This window comes from Salmo salar, unplaced genomic scaffold (genome assembly GCF_905237065.1).
Source record: "Salmo salar unplaced genomic scaffold, Ssal_v3.1, whole genome shotgun sequence".
Taxonomy (NCBI): domain Eukaryota; kingdom Metazoa; phylum Chordata; class Actinopteri; order Salmoniformes; family Salmonidae; genus Salmo; species Salmo salar.
In genome coordinates, this window is record NW_025550941.1 from 575,614 (window position 1) to 603,565 (window position 27,952).

Below are 27,952 nucleotides of genomic sequence, written 5' to 3' on the forward strand. Positions count from 1 at the left end.
TGCCTGTTCAGCATCATGTTGTTGCTGAGGCTCCCCAGAGGATCCATGATAGTCCCGTCTCTCTCCTGTGTGAAAGATAAAGTCAGACAGATGGTTAAAGGCTCAGCAGAAATCCACTGTTTATTTAAGGTAAAAGGTGATGCCTGAAGTGGATTACATTGTTTTTATTTATAATTTATACATTAGCCTCTGGTTTCAATATATCCTCTCTCTTTCAATAATAAATATATACTACCGTTCAAAAGTTTGGGCTCACTTAGAAATGTCCTTGTTTTTGAAAGAAAAGCAAATTTTTTGGCCCATTAAAATAACATCAAATCGATCACAAATACAGTGTAGACATTGTTAATGTTGTAAATGACTATTGGAGCTGAAAATTGCAGTTTTTTTTGGGAATATCTCCATAGGCGTACAGAGGACCATTATCAGTAACCATCACTCCAGTGTTCCAATGGCACGTTGTGTTAGCTAATCCAAGTTTATAATTTTAAAAGGCTAATTGATCATTACAAAATCCTTTTGCAATTGTTAGCACAGCTGAAAACTGTCTTTAGTCTTTAGACTAGTTGAGTATCTGAAGCATCAGCATTTGTGGGTTCGATTACAGGCTCAAAATGGCCAGAAATAAAGAAACTTCTTCTAAAACTATTCTTGTTCTGAGAAATTAAGGCTATTCCATGGAAGAAACTGCTAAGAAACTGAAGATCTCGTACGCTGTGAACTACTCCCTTCAGAGAACAGTGCAAACTGGCTCTAACCAGTGTTGAATTCGGGCTAAACTTTGAACATTGAGATATTAAAGACATGATAGATCAGACAGAGTATATAAAGGAGTGAGATCTGTAGAAAGACAGAGTGGCTGTGGAATGTGCTGGGTGGACGGGAGGAGATCACAGGATTGCTTTAGGGGAAGCGGATGGAGATCTGTGGATTAGGTGAAGGAGGGGTTGAGGTCAGATCCCCTGAAGGGAGAAATAAGGGTTTAGTATCCTGTTACCCTCTTCCTGTAGACCCAGAAGATGTAAGGATTGGAGAGAAGGAAGACTGTCCAAAGTGGGGTATATATACTTGTGATGGTGAGAACATGTTTTTGTCTGAATTACAGCTGTAATGACCATTTGGAAAGAATTAAACTTGGTTAAGCTTCTCTAGTGTCTGTGTTATTTACACTGAAAAATTTGAACCTAACACCAGAATAGAAAGAGGAGTGAGAGGACAAGTACATTAGAGTGTCTAGTTTGAGAAACAGACGCCTCACAAGTCCTCAACTGCTTCATTAAATAGTACCCGGAAAACACCAGTCTCAACGTCAACAGTGAAGAGGCGACTCCAGGATGCTGGCCTTCTAAGCAGAGTTGCAAAGAAAAATACATAGAGTGGGGAGAACAAGTATTTGATACACTGCCGATTTTGCAGGTTTTCCTACTTACAAAGCATGTAGAGGTCTGTAATTTTTATTATAGGTACACTTCAACTGTGAGAGACGGAATCTAAAACAAAAATCCAGAAAATCACATTGTATGATTTTTAAGTAATTAATTTGCATTTTATTGCATGACATAAGTATTTGATCACCTACCAACCAGTAAGAATTCCGGCTCTCACAGACATGTTAGTTTTTCTTTAAGAAGCCCTCCTGTTCTCCACTCATTACCTGTATTAACAGCACCTGTTTAAACTGGTTACCTATATAAAAGACACCTGTCCACACACTCAATCAAACAGACTCCAACCTCTCCACAATGGCCAAGACCAGAGAGCTGTGTAAGGACATCAGGGATAAAATTGTAGACCTGTACAAGGCTGGGATGGGCTACAGGACAATAGGCAAACAGCTTGGTGAGAAGGCAACAACTGTTGGCGCAATTATTAGAAAATGGAAGAAGTTCAAGATGACGGTCAATCACCCTCAGTCTGGGGCTCCATGCAAGATCTCACCTCGTGGGCCATGGTGTTTGTGGTTACATTCCTCAGCAGTTTACCAAACCAAGTCTCAGGGCTGACAATTTTTTGCTATTTAAATCCTAGGTTACCCCTATAAAATAGCCGCACATCTATCAACCAATCTGCAGTTCATACAATAACAAAACTGTCATTCCACCACTAGTTTGGTTATAAGATGATGATGGGGCTGGAGAAATGTAACTACTCTCAAATTCATAGACAGACCTATGGATGCAAAGACTGACCATCCATGATATCAACATTATAGTTTTAACCATGTTGAGGCCATACAGTGTTGATTTACATTGTTTCTAAACATTGGAGTAAAAAAAGCTTATTTGGGGTTCTGATGGGGTACAACAGTTGAACTAAACTCATGAGGCATGTGTTATATTCTTCAAGAATCAATGGCTATAAATAAATTATTTAAAAAGTCTAAATATGGATGTAGCTATTGCATATTTCCCCTTTAACACCACACATCAGTTCAACAACTGCAGAGTTTGTGCCTATGTTTTTAAGACACTACTTACTAGTGTTAATCAGGGTCCGTTTATCGTTAGAACCATTGGATGCCTTAACATGCGTTTGGGAAACCGAGCCCAGATATCCAGTTTCATCCTCTTCATCCTCCTCTTCTTCCAATGTGACAGTAATCTCCCCCTCCTCGTCTTTCACCCCAAAAACAACAGCCTCCTCTTTCTTTCTCCTCTTCTTTCACAGTAACATCCTCCTCTTCTTTCACTCTGAACGCGTCTTCCTCTTCTTTCACTGAAACGTCTTTCTCTTCTTTCACTGTAACAGCCTCACCCTCTACTTGTTTTTGTATTGTAACATCCTCTTCCTCCTCTTTCACGACAACGTTCAGCCACAGACTCTCTTCCTCCGTCCAGCAGACTTCTTTAGCAGGAGAGTAGTTTAGTGAACTCATGGTCGGGGATGTTAGCTAACTTAACCAGCCCGCTAGCTGAATAATAACATCACTGTAAATATGAAATTAAATCGGATAACTAACTAGACGACAGAAGTGGGTTTAAAACACAGTGGCTAATATACACGAAAGCGTATAAATAGCTTGAATCTTTCGGCTATGTTGGCTAGCAAGCTACGGAGGTGGTTGACGAGCTGTTTATGAAGAACCGTCCACTAGATTATACGTCACGCTGGCAGAATCGCCTTAAAGCCCCACATGATGTATTGTTACACCATGTAGGAGCAGTATATACCTAGTCTGTTCATTATATACATCTACATGATGTATTGTTACACCATGTAGGAGCAGTATAGACCTAGTCTGTTCATTATATACATCTACATGATGTATTGTTACACCATGTAGGAGCAGTATAGACCTAGTCTGTTCATTATATACATCTACATGATGTATTGTTACACCATGTAGGAGCAGTATAGACCTAGTCTGTTCATTATATACATCTACATGATGTATTGTCACACCATGTAGGAGCAGTATAGACCTAGTCTGTTCATTATATACATCTACATGATGTATTGTTACACCATGTAGGAGCAGTATAGACCTAGTCTGTTCATTATATACATCTACATGATGTATTGTTACACCATGTAGGAGCAGTATAGACCTAGTCCGTTCATTATATACATCTACATGATGTATTGTTACACCATGTAGCAGCAGTATAGACCTACAGTAGCTAGCTACTTATTAAGATTTAGTTTGACTTAATGAAACTGCCTTAAATGTGCTGTAGTAAACATTTTTTATTCGCACTAATCAACACATTCCTGTCTTTGTATGTCTCAATATAATAGTATTATTTAATTAAATCCATTTAAAATAATCTTTGTCTGAAAATAAAATCTGATCCTCAACTGCGTTTCCCTCCAGTCAGCAGACGGCGATGTGCGTCTTTCAGGCGATGCTGCCAGCGTGACGTATAATCTAGTGGACGGTTCTTCATAAACAGCTCGTCAACCACCTCGGTAGCTTGCTAGCCAACATAGCCGAAAGATTCAAGCTATTTAGACGCTTTCGGTCTATATTACCTACTGTGTTTTAGACACACTTCTGTCGTATCAACTTGTTAACCTATTGAATTTAATATTACGTTATTTTGTATTAGTCAGCTATAGTAGTTGGCTGGTTAAGTTAGCATTAGCCTAGTCGCTAATGATAGCTAGCTAGCTAACATCCCCGAACATGAGCTCCCTAAACTACTCCCCTCCTGTTAAAGAAGAGGAGGTCTGCTGGACGGAGAAAGAAGCTCTGGGACTGAACATTGTCGTGAAAGAGGAGAAGGAAGAGGAGGATGTTACAGTAAAACAAGAAGTAGAGGTTGAAGCTGTTACAGTGAAAGAAGAGGAAGACGCGTTCAGAGTGAAAGAGGAGGAGGATGTTACAGTAAAAGGAGAGGAGAAAGAGGAGGATGCAGTTTATGGAGTGAAGAAGGAAGGAGAGATTACTGTCACATTGGAAGATGAAGAGGAGGAGAAAGGAGATCTGATTAACATCAGTAAGTACCGCCTTGAATTTGTTTTTAACTTTGGATATTCGGATTTGGCTCGTCAATACCTCTTCAACGGAGGGCCCTGGGATGATAAATGATATGTCTAGAATCAGACGGCGTAGAGAACAAGCTACCCCTTGTTTTCTCCGTTCCGTTTCCTAAAAGTGACTTAACATATATATTTGAGAAGGGTCTATCTGCTGACCGCAGACTGGGGGGCCACGGCATGTAGTGATGAATATGCATAGCGATCTGGAGACAACTCCTATAGTGTTTTTATCAAAGTTGTCGGTATGTCACGTGTCCACATAACAACTTAATCATTACGAAACTTCTTTTGGATCAAGTAAACCTCACGTAGCAAATAAGCCATTCATTTTGTTGTTGACCAAATTCAACACTTTCCACGTTGGGTTGATAATTGTTTCCACTTGGATACAACCAACTGTAACCTACTGGCGTGATCTAGAGAGATACAACCAACTGTAACCTACTGGCATGACCTAGAGAGTTACAACCTACTGTAGCCTACTGGCATGACCTAGAGAGTTACAACCTACTGTAGCCTACTGGCATGACCTAGAGAGTTACAACCTACTGTAACCTACTGGCATGACCTAGAGAGATACAACCTACTGTAACCTACTGGCATGACCTAGAGAGATACAACCTACTGTAACCTACTGGCATGACCTAGAGAGTTACAACCTACTGTAACCTACTGGCATGACCTAGAGAGATACAACCTACTGTAGCCTACTGGCATGACCTAGAGAGATACAACCTACTGTAGTCTACTGGCATGACCTAGAGAGTTACAACCTACTGTAGCCTACTGGCATGACCTAGAGAGTTACAACCTACTGTAGCCTACTGGCATGACCTAGAGAGATACAACCTACTGTAACCTACTGGCATGACCTAGAGAGTTACAACCTACTGTAACCTAATGGCATGACCTAGAGAGATACAACCTACTGTAGCCTACTGGCATGACCTAGAGTGTTACAACCTACTGTAACCTACTGGCATGACCTAGAGAGATACAACCTACTGTAACCTACTGGCATGACCTAGAGAGTTACAACCTACTGTAACCTACTGGCATGACCTAGAGAGATACAACCTACTGTAGCCTACTGGCATGACCTAGAGTGTTACAACCTACTGTAACCTACTGGCATGACCTAGAGAGTTACAACCTACTGTAACCTACTGGCATGACCTAGAGAGATACAACCTACTGTAACCTACTGGCATGACCTAGAGAGATACAACCACTGGTAAAAAAAAATCACACTTTTAAGGGGTATTGTGATGTCATTATGAGGTATTGTCTGAATGCATGTTGTTGTTCTAGGGTCCCAGATATAAAAAAAAAAAATAGTATTTTCTGTTATGACGTGTATTTTTTCATAGACACACCCCATGTGTTTAATAAAATCAACTGTATGTGCGGAACTTGAACTGATGCTTCAAGCGTTTGATTAAATAATTAACACACACAAATGACTTGAGGAAGCCAGAGGTCAATATAACCAGAAGAAAATAACCAATTCCCCACCTGCTGCTGGCCTTCGTTAATTCTGACATTATGCTCCTGAAGTTTCCGGTAAAATCGGAAAACTTTTTCCATTTCCATTTGGAGTGCCAATTTATCTGACCATTTCTACCGATCTGCGTGCCAGATATGAAGGAGGTACAACACCTGTTTGGCCCCTCCACTTCCTGGGTCAGTGAAATGAGGTATTACATTTAAGGAATAAATCCAAGCCTCACGCTCATCACCTGTAGAAGGCGGGGCTTCCAGCGAGGTGTGGATTTAATAGTATGTTGTACCTAGTTTCCCTCCTTCAGGGAACAGTAGTTATAGTCATAACATGTGGATTTAATAGTATGTTGTACCTAGTTTCCCTCCTTCAGGGAACAGTAGTTATAGTCATAACATGAGGATTTAATAGTATGTTTTACCTAGTTTCCCTCCTTCAGGGAACAGTAGTTATAGTCATAACATGAGGATTTAATAGTATGTTTTACCTAGTTTCCCTCCTTCAGGGAACAGTAGTTATAGTCATAACGTGTGGATTGAATAGTATGTTGTACCTAGTTTCCCTCCTTCAGGGAACAGTAGTTATAGTCATAACGTTAAGCTTGACATATGATGAACTTCAACTTAAATACTGGATCTTGCTGTCGGACAGATTTCTTTCTATTCTGAAATACACTCTACCTACGTAACATTTAGTGTCTCCTTATATTACGCTGGGAAAACAGTTTTCACGGGCACAAAAATCCTAAATCATTTCAGTTTGCTAAATCCAATGGTTCTAACCGAGAGTCACCTTAACTTTATTGACAACACCCAAATGGATACTCTCATTAATGTGGTTCTTCAATAATTACACATCATTCTTAATACTGTAGCTGTTTAGTTAGTCACATGTTCAACTATCATCAGCTGATCCAGGAAATCATTTTCTGAATGACAGTCACATGACAAACATCACGACATGCAACAACAACCAAAGTGCTTCTTCATTCATTATTCTGGTAAAGACAGTTATGCCGTGCTCCACTTTGAATCCAACATCCCTAACAAATTGATGTTTATAATGTGTTATTGTCTGCTTGATTTACAGTAGGGTCTCGTTAGTCTGTCTGGACACAGAGATACTTTGCTCATAATGTGTAGAGAACTGTTCCTTGATGGATAGGCTATTGTACAACACACAGAGCTATTTTCCTTTATTCAGGACATTTAGAATGACAACACATTACAGAGTAGCCTAGTGGGATTATTCACAAAATTACCTGGTTATGAAATGTCATGACAAAGCCAGTTTAGTTTCCATGTTTTACCTGAAATATTAAATTATTTATAGTCCTAGGTCTATGTTGGTGGTAGGTGAAGTTATGGGTTCTACAGTAGGTCTATGTTAGGTGAAGTTATGGGTCCTACAGTAGGTCTATGTTGTTGTTAGGTGAAGTTATGGGTCCTACAGTAGGTCTATGTTATTGTTAGGTGATGTTATGGGTCCTACAGTAGGTCTATGTTAGGTGATGTTATGGGTCCTACAGTAGGTCTATGTTGTTGTTAGGTGAAGTTATGGGTCCTACAGTAGGTCTACGTTATTGTTAGGTGATGTTATGGGTCCTACAGTAGGTTTGTGTTATTGTTAGGTGATGTTATGGGTCCTACAGTAGGTCTATGTTGTTGTTAGGTGAAGTTATGGGTCCTACAGTAGGTCTACGTTATTGTTAGGTGATGTTATGGGTCCTACAGTAGGTTTGTGTTATTGTTAGGTGATGTTATGGGTCCTACAGTAGGTCTATGTTGTTGTTAGGTGAAGTTATGGGCCAATTTGTTAAACACTTTCTGTTCAAACCCTCATTGTCAGGCTGATGGCAAAGCTAACCAAAGCATTTTTCTAGTTGAAGTGTTTTTTTTAAGTATAAAGCATTTGATTTGGGACAATAACACAAACATATTAAGCAGGTTATTCAAGCGAGCCTTACAATTATAATCCAAAAGTAATGTGAAATGCACTCATAAGCAACCTGGAAATGGAGGCTATTTTTGCTGTCAGCCTATGAGAACTCCCTTGAGTTTTCCCCCACGGTGGTGAATTAGTGAATAGACACAGAGCTTAATGTGAGTTTCCTTGAGTAGCACTCCTGATCTTGCGCTGTAATATTCAGAATACATTGTGAGAAACTAAAATCTTTGCTCACCATTTTTTGCTCCAGGCAGATATACTACATCCATAACTAGCAGTTTCCTCATTAGCAGGGAGGTGTTTCTGCAATCAAATTGTGTGCGCATTGCCCTCGTGCTGCAATTTTAGCAAACACAGAAAGGAGCCTATATTGGAGACCAAAAGTCGTCTGGCACACTGCTTAGGATTTCAACAACTTTAATAACTTATTTCTAGTTACTACTAATGTGAAAACAAGACAAAATATGATTGTTGCTAAGTTGACTGTCTTAAAACCTCTTACATCTAGATGTTCCGCTAGTGGAACACCGCTCCAATATCCAATGATAGAGCGTGGCGCGAATTACAAACTCCTCAAAAATCCCCAAACTTCAATTTTTCAAACATATGACTATTTTACACCATTTTAAAGACAAGACTCTCCTTTATCTAACCACATTGTCCGATTTCAAAAAGGCTTTACAACAAAAGCAAAACATTAGATTATGTCAGGAGAGTACCCAGCCAGAAATAATCACACACCCATTTTTCAAGCTAGCATATAATGTCACAAAAACCAAAACCACAGCAAAATGCAGCACTAACCTTTGATCTTCATCAGATGACACACCTAGGACATTATGTTATACAATACATGCATGTTTTGTTCAATCAAGTTCATATTTATATCAAAAAACAGCTTTTTACATTAGCATGTGACGTTCAGAACTAGCATACCCACCGAAAACCTCCGGTGAATTTACTAAATTACTCACGATAAACGTTCACAAAAAACATAACAATTATTTTAAGAATTATAGATACAGAACTCCTTTATGCAATCGCGGTGTCCAATTTTAAATCGGTGAAAGCACATTTTGCAATATTCTGAGTAGATAGCCCGGCCATCATGGCTAGCTATTTTGACACCCACCAAGTTTGGCACTCACCAAACTCAGATTTACTATAAGAAAAATTGGATCACCTTTGCTGTTCTTCGTCAGAATGCACTCCCAGGACTTCTACTTCAACACCCAATGTTGTTTTGGTTCCAAATAATCCATAGTTATATCCAAATAGCTGCGTTTTGTTCTTGCGTTCAAGACACTATCCGAAGGGTGACGCGCCAGCGCGTATCGTGACAATAAATGTCTAAATATTCCATTACCGTACTTCGAAGCATGTCAAACGCTGTTTAAAATAAATTTTTATGCAATTTTTCTCGTAAAATAGCGATAATATTCCAACCGGGAGACCTTGTTTTCGTTCAAACACTGAAAATAGAAAATGTCATTGTGTCATTGTTCTCCGAACGACCACTTTCCAAAAGCCCTACTGTTTTTCGCCCAGGGACTGCAGAGTCATCATTCCCCATTCTGGCGCCTTCTGAGAGCCTATGGGAGTCTTAGAAAATGTCACGTTACAGCAGAGATCCTCTATTTTCGATAAAGAGTCTATAGAAGGACAAGAAATGGTCAGACAGGGCACTTCCCATATAGAATCTTCTCAGGTTTTGGCCTGCCATATGAGTTCTGTTATACTCACAGACACCATTCAAACAGGTTTAGAAACGTTGGGGTGTTTTCTATCCAAATCAAATAATTATATGCATATTCTAGTTTCTGGGCAGGAGTAATAACCAGATTAAATCGGGTACGTTTTTTATCCGGCCGTGAAAATACTGCCCCCTATCCTAAACAGGTTAATGGTCAAATAATTTAACAGAAGTCAGTTGTACAAGTTCATGGGTATGATCTGGGCATCACCTTTTACCTCAAATAAACAATGGATTTCTGCTGTTGTGGGCCTTTAACCTCTTGCTTCTAGGTGTTCCGCTAGCGGAACCCATAGCCAACAGCCAATGGGATAGCAGGGCGCGAAATACAAAACATCAAAAATCTAATAATTAAAATGTCTCAAACATATTACTATTTTACACCATTTGAAAGATACACTTCTCCTTAATCACACCACATTGTCCGATTTCAAAAAGGCTTTACGGTGAAAGCAAAACATTAGATTATGTTAGGCTACCACCCCAGCAAATAAACAACAACACAGCCATTTTCCAAGCAAGGGTAGCCGTCCAAAAGCAGAAAACCAGCTAAAATTATGCACTAACCTTTGACGATCTTCATGTTAGACAATACATTCATTTGTTGTTCTATCAAGTTCATATTTATATCCAAAAAAACTATTTTACATTGCCGCATGACGTTCAGAAAATGGGCACATCAATTTACAGAAATACTCATCATAAACGTTGACAAAATATATAACAATTAATTAAAGAATTATAAATAAACTACTTCTTTACGCAGCCGCTTTGTCAGATTTCAAAATAACTTTACGGAGAAAGCACATTGTTCAATATTCTGAGTACTGAGCCACATCATCAATCCCAGCTATACAGTTAGCCGTCCAGCCACGGCATCCACAAAACTCTGAAATATGTTTAAAATATTTTCTTTACCTTTGCTGATCTTCGGCTGAATGCACTCGGAAGGACTCCCACTTCCACAGAAATGTTCATTTGTTTTGATAAAGTCCATCATTTATGTTGAAATAAATCTGTTTTGATGGCGCGTCCAGATCACCATTCCAAAATGCATGAAGCGCGACTATCCACCGTCGACGAAAAGTTATAACGTTCCCTCAGCGTTTGTAGAAACATGTCAAACCATGTTCACAATCAATCTTTAGGGTGGTTTTAACGTAGAATTTCGATAATATTCCAGCCGGACAATAGCAGTTTCATTACAGAAGAAAAAGAAAAATGGCTAACCCTTTGTGAAAGCGCGCGAGGTAAGTCAGTGACCCCAGCGAGACCACTTACTGTTCCGGGTATTATTCAATCAAATTGCATTGTAGAAGCCTCAAACAAGGTTCTAATGACTGTTGACATCTAGTGGAAGCCTTAGGAAGTGCAAGTTGACCCCACAGACACTAGTTTGGATAGAAAATCATTTGAAATGACTACAACCCTCAGAGTGCCCACTTTCTAGCTGGATACCTCTCAGGTTTTTGCCTGCCATATGAGTTCTGTTATACTCACAGACATCATTCAAACAGTTTTAGAAACTTTAGAGTGTTTTCTATCCAAATACTAATAATATGCAAATATTTGAATAGTAGGCTGTTTAATTTGGGTACGTTTTTCATCCGGCTGTGAAAATACTGCCCCCTATAGCGAACAGGTTAACCGTCTGTCTGACTTTGTCATTCACACAGGAGAGAGGCGGGACTGTCGTGGATCCTCTGGGGAGCATCAACAACATCATGATGCTGACAAGGCAGAGAAGAGTCTCTCCAGATCAGAACTCCTCAAGAAACACCAGCAGAGACCCACAGGGAAGATATCTCACTGCTGCTCTGACTGTGGGAAGAGATTCACCTCATCAGGCATTAAAATTCATCAGAGAATCCACACAGGAGAGAAATCTTTTAGCTGTACTCAATGTGGGATGAGTTTTACTCAGTCAACCAGCCTCATATCGCACCAGAGAATACACACAGGAGAGAAACCATATAGCTGTGATCAATGTGGGAAGAGTTTTACTGACTCTAGCAGTCTGACTAAACACCAGAGAATACACACAGGAGATAAACCTTATAGCTGTGGTCAATGTGGGAAGAGTTTTGTAAAATTTAGAGATCTGACAGTGCACCAGAGAATACACACAGGAGAGAAACCTTTTAGCTGTGGTCAATGTGAGAAAAGTTTTGGTCAATCTAGCCATCTGACAGTGCACCAGAGAAGACACACAGGAGAGAAACCTTATAGATGTACTAAATGTGGGAAGAGTTTTGTTCAATCTAGCCAGCTCTCATTACACCAGAGAACACACACAGGAGAGAAACCTTATAGCTGTTGTCAATGTGGGAAGAGTTTTGTTCAATCTAGCCAGCTCTCATTACACCAGAGAACACACACAGGAGAGAAACCTTATAGCTGTGATCAATGTGGAAAGAGTTTTGCTGCATCTGGCAATCTGACTAGACACCAGCAAGTACACACAGGAGAGAAACGATTCCACTGTTCAGATTGTGGAAAAAGATTCTCAACTTCACAGAATTTGAAGATGCACCAGAAAACACACACAGGAGATCAAATTTTATAGCTGAGGTCAATGTGGGAAGAGCTTTATTACATCTAGCCATCTGACAGTACACCAGAGAACACACACAGGAGAGAAACCTTATAGCTGTGATCAATGTGGGAAGAGTTTTACTGACTCTAGCAGTCTGACTACACACAGGAGATAGCGGTATGACAGTACACCAGAGAACACACAGAGGAGAGAAATCTCTTAGCTGTGACCAGAGATAATCTGATAAAAGATCTCTGATCAAATGTCAGAAAATACATGAAGGAGTTGTTTCATGATATCAATGAATTAATGTCACAATGTAGAATGTTTTAACATTGTAGGAGTATTTTAATGATGTCACAATGTACAATAAACGTTTGTCCCCTGTTCTATTGATTTCAACATGATATGGATATTAGCCTCGGGGAAAAATCCAGGCTCTGAATTGAAAGATTTACTATTTATGTGATTTAACAAAAAGTGACTAACAAAAAAAGAGCTGTGTTACACTTACCACGTTGGTGACCCTCTTGAATGAAAATGCAACACTTCAAAATGTAGCTAGCTGTTTTCTACAAATTGTCTTCTAACCAGTGATGTACACATTATTCCCAGATTCCGTGTGGTTTTTGAGCTGTTAGTTTTAACAGGATGTGCAACTTCATCTCCTTCCTCTCGCACAAATGATTTTAGCATGATATTGATGAGTTATGACAAATAAGTGTTCCTTTGTTTAGCGACCCCTAAATTTAAATGCATCACTCCAAAATGTAGCTGACTGTCTAATGCAGGTTGTCCTCTAACCAGTGAGGTAAAATATATCTCCCATTTCCATGTGTTTTGTTTAGTTGTGTTGGTTTCATTTGGACACTTTAAAACTGTGTTTTGACATTGGGGCTATTTCATATTTACATTTCATGTAACATTTAGTAATGATAATTATTTATCCAACCAACTGACACATTTTTGGGTACAATTAACAACAACTGTACTAGAGTAATGTAATTGTATTGACATTGTTGCCCTGCTTTTAGAATATCAGGATTCATTCTCAGATGTGCCAACCCAAATGTACTAGAGCATGACATTGGGGACTGGGCCCTGATCCAACAACATGGCTATCTAGTGAACCCTGAAAAGAGAGAGAAGCTCTGCAGTGAGGTGGAAAGTTACTATGGATATTGCAGGAGTTTCCTCTTGAAATCAGACATGTCTGTGGTAAGGACAACTTGGTTGCTGATTGTCTCAAGGGTGGGCAGTCAAATAGTTTTGCGTTTAGCCAGTGCGTTACCATGGATCACAATTTATTTTGACTGCACGTATTGGAGATTAGTTTTGTTTGGGCTTGTTCCAAGGGGACAAGAGTTCTAGAAGCTAGTGAGTTTTAGGATTCTATAGAAAGAAAAATGAGGGAAAAATGTAACTATTGTATATTATTATTTAGAAATACGTGTTTTCTTGTTTTTAATTATTGACAGCCAGTAGACACCATGTTTATATTGGTAAAGGTGAAGCATTGTAGTTGATTATAATGTGAAATGGAAGTTGTTTTCGGTTGGTGGTGAGCAAACTTGTCCATCAAAAATATAGGATATATTTGTTGTCTTAAAGGAGAAGGTTTTACAGGCTTTGGTTTTTCCATTTATGTTTTGAGGTTGGACTTTAGACTTTATAGCTCGTTAGCACGTAGGGCACACCGATTGGTGTCACCTCGTTAGTCAGTATGTGTTACACCTGTGCTGGCTTGTCCATCTCGTTATGGTTGAATATTTCATCCAATTCAATGGCATTTCCTTAGGGTGCTTATTAGTCTTTCAGTTTTTAGTCTTCTGTTTGTTGTGTACTAAATATTTCTGTTTATTTTGTTAATTTTCATTGTCTTTTATTAGTTTTTTCCTGTGAAGCATCCATGTCTGAAATGTGCTGTGTAAATAAAGCTTGATTTAATTTGAACATATTGCAAAATAAATTAACCCAATGACTGACAATCAACAGACTTAATTTTTTATTTTATTTAACATTTATTTAACTAGGCAAGTCAGTTAAGAACAAATTCTTATTTACAATGATTGCCTACCAGGGAACAGTGGGTTAACTGCCTTGTTCAGGGACAGAATAACATATTTTTACCTTGTCAGCTCTAACCATATGAGTTTATTTGTGCTTCTAACCGTGTTCTTTTTCCAGAGGAAAGGAATGTGAACAGGTTGGAAGAGCCAGTACACAGTGAGGGTGTAATGTGAACAGGTTTGAAGAGCCAGTACACAGTGAGGGTGGAATGTGAACAGGTTGGAAGAGCCAGTACACAGTGAGGGTGGAATGTGAACAGGTTTGAAGAGCCAGTACACAGTGAGGGTGGAATGTGAACAGGTTGGAAGAGCCAGTACACAGTGAGGGTGTAATGTGAACAGGTTGGAAGAGCCAGTACACAGTGAGAGTGTCATGTGAACAGGTTGGAAGAGCCAGTACACAGTGAGGGTGTAATGTGAACAGGTTGGAAGAGCCAGTACACAGTGAGGGTGTAATGTGAACAGGTTGGAAGAGCCAGTACACAGTGAGGGTGTAATGTGAACAGGTTGGAAGAGCCAGTACACAGTGAGGGTGTAATGTGAACAGGTTGGAAGAGCCAGTACACAGTGAGAGTGTCATGTGAACAGGTTGGAAGAGCCAGTACACAGTGAGGGTGTAATGTGAACAGGTTGGAAGAGCCAGTACACAGTGAGGGTGTAATGTGAACAGGTTGGAAGAGCCAGTACACAGTGAGGGTGTAATGTGAACAGGTTGGAAGAGCCAGTACACAGTGAGGGTGTAATGTGAACAGGTTGGAAAAGCCAGTACACAGTGATTGTGAACCCTCCACATCTGCTATAACATCCCTGAGAGAAGATTCTGCCACCACCTTTCAGCAGAGAACAAAGAAGATGACCATGCATGAAACGTTAACCAGAGAATTTCATGAGCATAAAATGAAATATCTGAAGGAAGAACATGAGATGAGAATTGTCCAGGTTGAATTGGATATGAAGTTGGAAGAGAGAGGTATGATCCAACAAAGAGACAGTAATGAGACAATAGTGATGACCAGCCATGGTGTAACATGGGTCGTACAAATGGGACCAAGGCGCAGCGTGTAGAGTGCTCATCTTCTTTTATTAAAATAACGTGAACACTTAAACAAAAATAACAAAACGACTCATGACAGTTACGTAAGGCAAACACAGGCTATACAGGAAACAACCACCCACAAAACACAAGTGAAACAACATCAACTAAATATGGCCTCCAATTAGAGACAATGACAACCAGCTACCTCAAATTGGAGGTCATGCCAAAAAAACAACATAGAAATAGAAAAACGAGATTAAACCATAGATATAGAAAACATAGATCCTAAACCAAAAACACCAAAAACACAAAACAAACACCCCCTGCCACGCCCTGACCATACTATAATGACAAATAACCCCTTTTACTGGTCAGGACATGACACATTGTGAACAATATGATATGTAAAAAATATAAATGTTTTGTCATTTGGATATTAATGAGAGAGACTATTTTAATCACCACAAACTACATTTTAAACCAGCCTTGGTTTAGTCACTCATTTAATTTTGCTTCACACTATTTGAATTTGGTACAGAACAAACATTATCAAAGCAAAAATAAGCCATAATGAACACATTCCATATTTAAATGCATCTCATCTAGTTGAAGTGCTGCAATGTGAAGCAACTCCGTTTGCAAGTCCTCGTTGGTCATTGACTGCCTCAGTCACGGACACATCTGCCTCAGTCATGGACACATCTGTCTCAGTCACGGACACATCTACCTCAGCCACGGACACATCTGCCTCAGTCACGGACACATCTGCCTCAGTCATGGACACATCTACCTCAGCCACGGACACATCTACCTCAGTCATGGACACATCTGCCTCAGTCATGGACACATCTACCTCAGTCACGGACACATCTGCCTCAGTCATGGACACATCTTCCTCAGTCATGGGTACATCTGTTTCAGTCATGGGTACATCTGCTTGATGCTGATCATGGGAGGATCAGGACAGCCATGGGTACATCTGCTTGATGCTGATCATGGGAGGATCAGGACAGTCATGGGTACATCTGCTTGATGCTGATCATGGGAGGATCAGGACAGCCATGGGTACATCTGCTTGATGCTGATCATGGGAGGATCAAGACAGACATGGGTACATCTGCTTGATGCTGATCATGGGAGGATCAGGGCAGCCATGGGTACATCTGCTTGATGCTGATCATGGGAGGATCAGGGCAGCCATGGGTACATCTGCTTGACGCTGATCATGGGAGGATCAGGGCAGCCATGGGTACATCTGCTTGACGCTGATCATGGGAGGATCAGGACAGCCATGATGCTTCAGGTAGTTGTGCATCACAGCTGTAGTAATGATCACCTTGCAGCATCTTCTTGGCTTGAAACCAAGTGTATTGTGAAAACACTGAAATCTATTTTTCCATACTCCAAACACACGCTGGACCATCCCTCTCGTGTGGATATGAGCTCTGTTGTATCTTTGCTGCTCAGCTGTTGTGGGATTTATGTCTGGAGTGAATAAAAAGTTACTCTGACCAGATTACTATGTAGTAACTATTAGTAGACCAGATTACTATGTAGTAACTATTAGTAGACCATATTACTATGTAGTAACTATTAGTAGACCATATTACTATGTAGTAACTATTAGTAGACCATGTTTCTCACCCTAATATCCACTGTCACCAAGTAGTTGTCCACTATGTTGTCCTCTCTGAAACTGAGACCAATGAAGAGTTGAGGGAAATCCTTCAATCCTGAGTTGCACCTTTCCAACGGCCAACAATGTTTGACAACTATAAATGAGGAGTTCATCCACCCTGAACATTGATGGAAAACCAGTTGTTATGGTTACAGTACTCCTCAGCATCAGGAGTTGATGGTAAACCAGTTGTTATGGTTACGGTACCCCTCAGCATCAGGAGTTGATGGTAACCAGTTGTTATGGTTACAGTACTCCTCAGCATCAGGAGTTGATGGTAAACCAGTTGTTATGGTTACGGTACTCCTCAGCATCAGGAGTTGATGGTAAACCAGTTGTTATGGTTACGGTACCCCTCAGCATCAGGAGTTGATGGTAACCAGTTGTTATGGTTACAGTACTCCTCAGCATCAGGAGTTGATGGTAAACCAGTTGTTATGGTTACGGTACTCCTCAGCATCAGGAGTTGATGGTAAACCAGTTGTTATGGTTACGGTACCCTCAGCATCAGGAGTTGATTGACACTTGATGGGAACATGACATCCATCTAACCAGCCAATCACTCCTGGGAACTGCCCAGATTCAGAGAATTGCCCTTTATAGTTGGCTTGGCCAGCAGCATCAGGAAACTAGATGTAAAGACTCCTCAGTTCACAAATGGCCCTGCAGACTTTATAGTTGGCTTGACCAGCAGCATCAGGAAACTAGATGTAAAGACTCCTCAGTTCACAAATGGCCCTGCAGACTTTATAGTTGGCTTGGCCAGCAGCATCAGGAAACTAGATGTAAAGACTCCTCCTGCAGACTTTATAGTTGGCTTGGCCAGCAGCATCAGGAAACTAGATGTAAAGACTCCTCCTGCAGACTTTATAGTTGGCTTGACCAGCAGCATCAGGAAACTAGATGTAAAGACTCCTCCTGCAGACTTTATAGTTGGCTTGACCAGCAGCATCAGGAAACTAGATGTAAAGACTCCTCCTGCAGACTTTATAGTTGGCTTGACCAGCAGCATCAGGAAACTAGATGTAAAGACTCCTCCTGCACACTTTATAGTTGGCTTGGCCAGCAGCATCAGGAAACTAGATGTAAAGACTCCTCCTGGAGACTTTATAGTTGGCTTGACCAGCAGCATCAGGAAACTAGATGTAAAGACTCCTCCTGCAGACTTTATAGTTGGCTTGACCAGCAGCATCAGGAAACTAGATGTAAAGACTCCTCCTGCAGACGTTATAGTTGGCTTAACCAGCAGCATCAGGAAACTAGATGTAAAGACTCCTCCTGCAGACGTTATAGTTGGCTTGGCCAGCAGCATCAGGAAACTAGATGTAAAGACTCCTCCTGCAGACTTTGTGAACAATTAAACACACAGTTGCTTCACTGGCACCGACACAAATCACCAGTTTCACAATGAAAGATTCCAGATGCCAAAACCCTCAGTGATCAGAACTTGGAGAGAATTGGGTGAAGGCCTTCCTCTTTGAGACAGAGGAAAGTCTAGGCTCAAGGAGAGATATTATCTCCAATGCATTTTCTTTGTACATACTAAAGCGGTCTCAAACTAATGTAATGGATTACTCCTATCCACAAGTACTGGTCTGGCTGGCCTCTGTAGTGCATGTTGGTCTTCATTTAGACATTCCACATAGTCCAGGCTCCCTCACAAACAGCACTAAGCAGAAATTAAACCTGCCTCTTTGAAAGATTCATTTAAGCTTCAATTTAGTCCTGGAGTAGCTCTAATCCTCCCTCTTGCAATCGGCTTTGATTAGTCCAGAACAGGCTAAATCTACGACTATTTTAAGATAAGTCTGTGCAAGTCGCTTTGAGTTAAGACAGCTCAAACAAGCATTTTGGTCTGGGACTAAGCTTAAGCCTTTTATGTGAAATGATCCATTCATCCTTCCATCCCTCCTCAGCCTTCCTCTCCTCTGAAGACCCAGTGAGGGTGGAGCTCAGTCAGAGAGCTGTTGAGGGACTGGTTAGGAAGAACACTTCTACAGCCAGAGAGGTGAGAGGTCACACATGGTTTATATGGTAAATATTTATGTCCCCTTAGCGGTTCATCACGTCAGCAAACGGGAATATGTTCCATCATCTATGTATGTTTACATTAGTGCAAATTGTCCACTGATATTGGTGATATTGGTGTAATTTCTCACCCCTTCTGGCTGTATGAAAGTTAATTTCCCCTCAGACACACACATTTGTTCTTTGATATGAAGGTAATTTGAGTAGAATGTATTTTTCCCCACTCATTCACCCCACCTCTTTACATTGCTTATGCATATTCGGTGGCCTGACTGCATCCAGACTATGTTAAAGGCCCATCCTGTTAGATCTGAACCTAATGCAGCTTGGAGTGATCAGATGACAGAAGTCACATTTAGGTGCCAGGTGTAACTGAGGCCATAGATGCTCCATATCCATTACTTTGAGTGTTTTATATAATATGACTAAATGTGTTTATTTATGTGTTGCAGGAGCAGTCAAGAAATGGAACAGCAAGGCCACAGAACATGACATAAGCAGAGCTGTGGGAGACCACCTCAAGCCCCTGGTAGAGCCGGGGGTGGTGTTTACCACTCCACTACACCTTCAGCAGGCTGAAAAAGTGGGATTGATCTGTTTGATCTATTTGTTTGTTTCAGTAGTTGAATCCATTGACATATTGTTCTATTTCAACAAATTCACTGGATTGGTTGAAAAGTGATACTAAACTTACATAACATGCACTATTTGACATAGTGGGAGATATACTGAATTTACACTAAGACCAAGAGTCTTGATTGGTCAGTCATGTTCAAATCAAGCTTTATTTATACAGCACATTTCAGACATGGAGTCAACACAATGGCTTCACAGGAAAAAACACATAAAAATGAAAATTAACAAATATTTACTACACAACAAACATAAGAGGATAAAAACAGTAGAATAACAACTGAGTCATGAACATTCTAAGGAAATGCGATTGATTAAAATATTAACAATTGGATGCAACAACCAACCCAAAATATAAGCTTGTTTTACTCCATTGTTTGTTGTTATTTTCCCCAGCAAGAAAACCAAATGTCACTTAAATAGAAGAGGGACTAACAAAGAGTCACTGACAACAACCACAACTAAACAGGTGAGGTTTTAGGAGGGGTTCTGATAGACACTATGGGGGTGTCCACTGAAAGTTGACTAGTAACAACAACTGGGACCTAAAAGACACCCACCATGAGACCCACTAAATCTGCCCAAGAAGAGACAAACAAAAGAAAAACCCACAACAAACTTAAAGACAGGAAGCAAACCAAAAAGGTGGAGCAACTAAAGGTGTTGACTCTCCACATGTATCAAGACAACTGGAGCACTGGGCCAGACACTCTTAAATAGAACCTGGACCAGCTCAGGTGAAACACCTTCCCACTAACGAGATGGACAAGCCAGCACAGGTGTAACACATACTGACTAACGAGGTGACACCAATCAGTGCGCCCAAGACACGTTTCAGTTGAATGCATTCAGTTGAACAAGTCAATCAATTAATTAATCAATCAATCAAATGTATTTATAAAGCCCTTCTTACATCAGCTGATGTCACAAAGTGCTGTACAGAAACCCAGCCTAAAACCCCAAACAGCAAGCAATGCAGGTGTAGAAGCACGGCGGCTAGGAAAAACTCCCTAGAAAGACCAGAACCTAGGAAGAAACCTAGAGAGGAACCAGGCTCTGAGGGGTGGCCAGTCCTCTTCTGGCTGTGCCGGGTGGAGATTATAACAGAACATGGCCAAGATGTTCATAGATGACCAGCAGGGTCAAATAATAATAATCACAGTGGTTGTAGAGGGTGCAACAGGTCAGCACCTCAGGAGTAAATGTCAGTTGGCTTTTCATAGCCAATCATTCAGAGTATCTCTACAACTTCCATTTCACATAATCATCTACAATGCTTCACCTTCACCAATATAAACATGGTGTCTACTGGCTGTCAACAATTAAAAACAAAAAAACACGTATTTCTAAATAATAATATACAATCAACAAATAAAAACAAGAAAACCAAATAATAATTATTTATTTTACATATAATTATTTTATCATTTTTCTTTCTATAGAATCCTAAAATTCAAGCTTCTAGAACTCTCGTCCACTTGGAACGAACCCAAACAAAAGTCATCTCCAATAAAAGAAAAAGGTGCAGTCCTTGAGACAATCAGCAACCAAGTTGTCCTTTCCACGGACATGTCTAATTTCAAGAGGAACTCCTGCAATATCCGTAGTAACTTTCCACCTCACTGCAGAGCTTCTCTATCTTCTCAGGGTTCACTAGATAGGCATGTTGTTGGATCGGGGCCCAGTCCCCAATGTCATGCTCTAGTACATTTGGGTTGCCACATCTGAGAATGATCCCTGATATTATAAAAGGGCAACAACGTCAATATAATTGTACCCAAAAATGGTCAGTTGGTTGCATAAATCATTGATTACTAAATGTTACATTAATTGTCAATATGAAATATCAAAACCAAATGTACACCCCTTTGTTAATATGTATTAGCAATAATTAACTTAATGGTGATGCATGGAATAATAAAATGTATCTTTTGTCAGGTTGAATGTTTGAAATATGAGGTGATTTGAGACCTGCTTCTTCAGTAGTGGAATAAAGACAATTAGCATTTTAATGTTGTAAATAAATACTGGAGTGATGTAGGATTGTTAATAAAATTGATTATAGACCAATTTATTATACTGCGTCCATGTGTATAGGCTGCAAGCACGTTGAAATGAAGTTGTTTTCAAGTCATTGACAAAATGACCAGAAAAGAGATCTTCTCAACTTTCACTTTCAACTACAACCGAACATATATTGGACGTCAGGCATAGTCTTATTTTCAACAACATGTTGCTAGGTGGGAGATCCCCAATGTCAAAACACAGTTTTAACGTGTCCAAATCAATAACCAACATGCAGAAACAGTTTGTGATATATTGAAAACCGAAACATAAAATGTGCTATATACATAAACATCTGCCACAATAACTATATTACTTGTATTTTTTAAAACAAGCACTTTATAAACTGCACAAGCATCAGAAACGCTGTTGTTTTGACAAGTAGCAATAAATCACTGATATCGATTAGGGGGGAAATCAGGTTGTACGTGCTGTTGAAACTAACACAACTAAAATAAACACATGGAAATGGGAGATATATTTTACCTCACTGGTTAGAGGACAACCTGCAGAAGACAGTCAGCTACATTTTGGAGTGACGCATTTAAATGTAGGGGTCGCTAAACAAAGGAACACAACACTTAACTGTCATCACTCATCAATATCATGTTGAAATCAATTGTGCGAGAAGAGGGAGATGAGGTTGCACTTCCTGTTAAAACGAACAGCTCAAAAACCACACGGAATCTGGGAATAATGTGTACATCCCTGGTTAGAGGAGAATTTGTAGAAAACAGCTAGCTACATTTTGAAGTGCTGCATTTTGATTCCAGTGTGTCACCAACACAGTAAGTGTAACACAACTCTTTTTTTGTTAGTCACTTTCAGAGCTTAGATCTTTCCCCTGAGGCTAAAATCATTGAACAGGGGGGCAAACGTTAAGGGTTCTATATTCTGACATTATTTAAAATACTCCTACTACAATGTTAAAACTTTCTATTGTGACAATATTAAAAAACTTCCACAATATTAAAAACATTCTACATTGTGACATTATTTCATTGATATCATGAAACAACTCCTTCATGTATTTTCTGATGTTTAATCAGAGATCTTTTATCAGAGTACCTCTTCCCACATTGATCACATCTATAAGATTTATCTCCTGTGTGTGTTCTCTGGTGTGATACCAGGCTGTTTAGCCAAGTAAAACTCTTCCCACGTTGATCACAGCTATAAGATTTCTCTCCTGTGTGTGTCCGCTGATGTACTATCAGGTTGGTTAGGTGAGTAAAACTCTTCTCACACTGATCACAGCTATAAGGTTTCTCTCCTGTGTGTGTTCTCTTGTGTAAAATCAGCTGACTAGATGTAGTAAAACTCTTCCCACATTGATTACAGATATAAGGTTTCTCTTCAGTGTGTATTTTCTGGTGTGATTTCAGGGTTTGTAGCCGAGTAAAACTCTTCCCACACTGATCACAGATATAACGTTTCTCTCCTGTGTGTATTCTCGGGTGTATTTTAAGGTCTGATGAATATTTGCAACTATCCCACAGTCAGAGCAGCAGTTAGATATCTTCCCTGTGGGCCTCTGCTGGTGTTTCTTGAGGAGTTCTGATCTGGAGAGACTCTTCTCTGCCTCGTCAGCATCATGATGTTGTTGAGGCTCCCCAGAGGATCCACGATAGTCCTGTCTCTCTCCTGTGTGAACAACAAAGTCAGACAGATGGTTAACCCAAAACATCAGAAATCCACTGTATATTGGAGGTAAAAGGTGATGCCCAGAGCATACCCATGAAGTTGTACAACAATTGACGTCTGTTAACTTCTTAGTGATCCGCTCAGATCCCGGTGACGGGATTGATTTGACAACATCCAGTGAAATTGCAGCGCGCCAAATTCAAAAACAGAAAAAGTCATTATAACAATTCACAAAACATACATGTATAATACATCAAAATAAAGCTTAACTTCATGTTAACCAAGCCGCAATGTCCGATTTCAAAAAGACTTTACGGTGAAAACAGACCATGCGATTATCTGAGGACAGCACCCCGCAAAATCATATTTCAACCAGCCAGGTGCGACACAAAACTCCGAAATAACGATATAATTCATGCCTTACCTTTGAAGATCTTCTTCTGTTGGCACTCCAAAATGTCCCAGAAACATCACAAATGGTCCTTTTGTTTGATAAATTCCTTCTTTATATCCCCAAAATGTCCATTTATTTGGCACGTTTGAATCAGAAAATACACCGGTTCCAACTCGCCCAACATGACTACAAAGTATCTAATAAGTTACCTGTAAACTTGGTCCAAACATTTCAAACAACGTTCCTAATCCAAACTTAGGTATCGTAAAACGTAAATAATAGATCAAATTTAAGACGGGATAAACTGTGTTCAATACCGGACGAAAACAAAGTGAAGGGCGTTTCAGGTCGCACGCACCAAAAGACTAGAGTCCACCTGGAGTGACACATGGAAAGAACAGGGCTACTTCTACATTTCTCAAAAGAAAAAAAATCAACCAATTTCTAAAGACTGTTGACATCTACTGGAAGCCATAGGAACTGCAACCAGATTCCTATTAAAAAGGGCATACCATGGAAATCTAATCGAAAACAGATTGACCTAAAACAATTATTTCCCTGGATGGATTGTGATCCGGGTTTTGCCTGCAAAATCAGTTCTGTTATACTCACAGACATTATTCAAACAGTTTTAGAAACGTCAGAGTGTTTTCTATCCAAATATACTAATAATATGCATATCCTAGCTTCTGGGCCTGAGTAGCAGGCAGTTTACTTTGGGCATGCTTGTAATCCGGACATGAAAATACTGCCCCCTATCCCTAAGAAGTTGTTTAAATTATTTGACAATTAAGACAGTCAAGTTAGCGACAAGTCATATTTAGTCTTGTTTTCACATTAGTGGTAACTAGAAATAAGTTATTAAAGTTGTTGACATCCTAAGCAGTGTGCCAGACGACTTTTGGTCTCCAAAAAAGGCCCCTTTCTGTGTTTGCTAAAATTGCAGGACGAGGGCAATGCACATACAATTTGATTGCAGAAACACCTCCCTGCTAATGAGGAAACCACTAGTTAAAATGTAGTATATCTGCCTGGAGCAAAAATGGTGAGCGAAGATTTTAGTTTTTCACAATGTATTCTGAATATTACAGCACACTATCAGCGCAAGATCGGGAGTGCTACTCAAGGAAACTCACATTAAGCTCTGTGTCTATTTACTAATTCACCACCGTGGGGGAAAACTCAGGGGAGTTGTCATAGGCTGACAGCAAAAATAGCCTCCATTTCCAGGTTGCTTATGAGTTCATTTCACATTACTTTTGGATTACAATTGTAAGGCTCGCTTGAATGTCCTGGTTAATATGTTTGTGTTATTGTGGCAAATCAACTGCTTTATACTTAAACATTTCAACTAGAAAAATGCTCTTTAGCTAGCTTTGCCATCAGCCTGAAACTGAGGGTTTGTACACTAAGTGTTTAATAAATTGGCCCATAACTTCACCTAACAATAACATAGACCTACTGCAGGGCCCATAACTTCACCTAACAATATAGACCTACTGTAGAACCCATAACTTCACCGAACCACAATAACTACAGACATACTGGAAAGTGGAGCACGGCATAACTGTCTTTACCTGTGTAATGAACGAAGAAGCACTTTGATTGTTGTTGCATGTCGTGATGTTTGTCATTTGACTGGAATTCAGAAAATGATTTCCTGGATCAGCTGATGATAGTTGAACATGTGACTGTAACTAAACAGCTACAGTATTAAGAATTATGTGTAATTATTGAAGAATTGCATTAATGACAGTATCCATTTGGGTGTTGTCAATAAAGTTAAGGTGACTCTTGGTTAGAACCACTTGATTTAGCAAACTCTGAAATGATTTAGGATTTCTGTGCCCATGAAAACTGTTTTCCCAGCGTAACATAAGGAGACACTAAATGTTACGTAGAGTGAATTTCAGAGATCTGAATACAAAAAACTGTCCCACAGCAAGATCCAGTATTTAAGTTGAAGTTCATCATATGACAAGATTAACGTTATGACTATAACTACTGTTCCCTGAAGGAGGGAAACTAGGTACAACATACTATTAAATCCACACGGTATGACTATAACTACCGTTCCCTGAAGGAGGGAAACTAGGTACAATATACTATTAAATCCACACCTCGCTGGAAGCCCCGCCTTCCACAGGTGATGAGAGTGAGGCTCGGATTTATTCCTTAAATTTAATACCGCTCTTCACTGACCCAGGAAAGGGCGGGACCAAACAGGTGTTTTACCTCGTTTCCCTCCTTCAGGGAACAGTAATTATAGTCATAAAGTTACACTCCCTTTCAGTCGGTCAACTTCGGTACAACATACTATGGGGAAATATAATCATTCCCCATGCCGACCCAAACGGATACTAAATGAAACGGCCCCTGGTAGACCACCCAGACCTTACTCGCAAGATGCGTCAGTTTTGTCAATTTATTCATTGTCTTTTGTTTGAAACACTCCTGTCAATGTTGAGTAAGGATGCACACCTGATTACACATATAGAAGTAGGATTAATCTACCTGGCCTGCACACAAATGTAGGCCTATAAATGGGAATGTCTGATAGTATATCCTCTCTGGGCTAGGCGGGACGAATTCGTCCCACCTACGTAACAGCCACTTGCAGCCTGTGGCGCGATTTTCAAAACCTTAAAAATCCTATTACTTCAATTTCTCAAACATATGACTATTTTACAGCTATTTAAAGACAAGACTCTCGTTAATCTAACCACACTGTCCGATTTCAAAAAGGCTTTACAACGAAAGCAAAACATTAGATTATGTCAGCAGAGTACCAAGCCAGAAATAATCAGACACCCATTTTTCAAGCCAGCATATAATGTCACCAAAACCCAGAAGACAGCTAAATGCAGCACTCACCTTTGATGATCTTCATCAGATGACAACCCTAGGACATTATGTTATACAATACATGCATGTTTTGTTCAATCAAGTTCATATTTATATAAAAAACAGCTTTTTACATTAGCATGTGACGTTCAGAACTAGCATACCCCCGCAAACTTCCGGGGAATTCGCTAACATTTTACTAAATTACTCACGATAAACGTTCACAAAAAGCATAACAATTATTTTAAGAATTATAGATACAGACCTCCTCTATGCACTCGATATGTCCGATTTTAAAATAGCTTTTTGGTGAAAGCACATTTTGCAATATTCTAAGTACATAGCCCAGGCATCACGGGCTCGCTATTTAGACACCCGGCAAGTTTAGCACTCACCATAATCATATTTACAATTATAAAAGTTTGATTACCTTTTGTTGTCTTCGTCAGAATGCACACCCAGGACTGCTACTTCAATAACAAATGTTGGTTTGGTCCAAAATAATCCATCGTTATATCCAAATAGCGGCGTTTTGTTCGTGCGTTCCAGACACTATCCGAAATGGTAAAGAAGTGTCGCGCGCATGGCGCAATTCGTGACAATAAAATTCTAAATATTCCATTACCGTACTTCGAAGCATGTCAACCGCTGTTTAAAATCAATTTTTACGCCATTTTTCTCGTAGAAAAGCGATAATATTGCGACAGGGAATCTCCTTTTCGGCAAACAGAGGAAAAAATCACAAAGGCGGGGGCGGTCGGGTCACGCGCATAAGCCCAGTGTCCCTTGATCGGCCACTTGAGAAAGGCGATAATGTGTTTCAGCCTGGGGCTGGAATGACGACATTCTGTTTTTTCCCGGGCTCTGAGAGCCTATGGAAGACGTGGGAAGTGTCACGTTAGAGCAGAGATCCTTAGTAAAAGATAGAGATGGAAAAGAAGTTCAAGAAATGGTCAGACAGGCCACTTCCTGTAAAGGAATCTCTCAGGTTTTGACCTGCCATTTGAGTTCTGTTATACTCACAGACACCATTCAAACAGTTTTAGAAACTTTAGGGTGTTTTCTATCCATATGTAATAAGTATATGCATATTCTAGTTACTGGGTAGGAGTGGTAACCAGATTAAATCGGGTATGTTTTTTATCCAGCCGTGTCAATACTGCCCCCTAGCCCTAACAGGATATCAAACCAGTTCAGTACATATAGTTGATTTTATAAAAACACATGGGGTGATTGGAAGAAAGAACAGATGACTCTTGGTTGACCAAGATGTATTTTAGTTGGGGACAGCACTAGAACATGATTTTGGGGCTCCAGAGTGGCGCAGTGGACACTGCATCTCA

At 39.9% G+C, this 27,952-nt stretch overlaps 1 protein-coding gene across 1 annotated transcript; it reads left to right on the plus strand.

Moving 5' to 3' along the window:
* Positions 1-11,502: 11,502 nt before the first annotated feature.
* LOC123740631 (zinc finger protein 180-like) lies at positions 11,503-12,525 on the plus strand (the record flags this gene model as incomplete). The annotated part of the gene is made up of 1 exon (XM_045714145.1): positions 11,503-12,525. A coding segment is annotated over one exon (747 nt), but the record flags the coding sequence as incomplete, so codon positions are not given.
* Between the last annotated feature and the right edge of the window lie 15,427 nt (positions 12,526-27,952).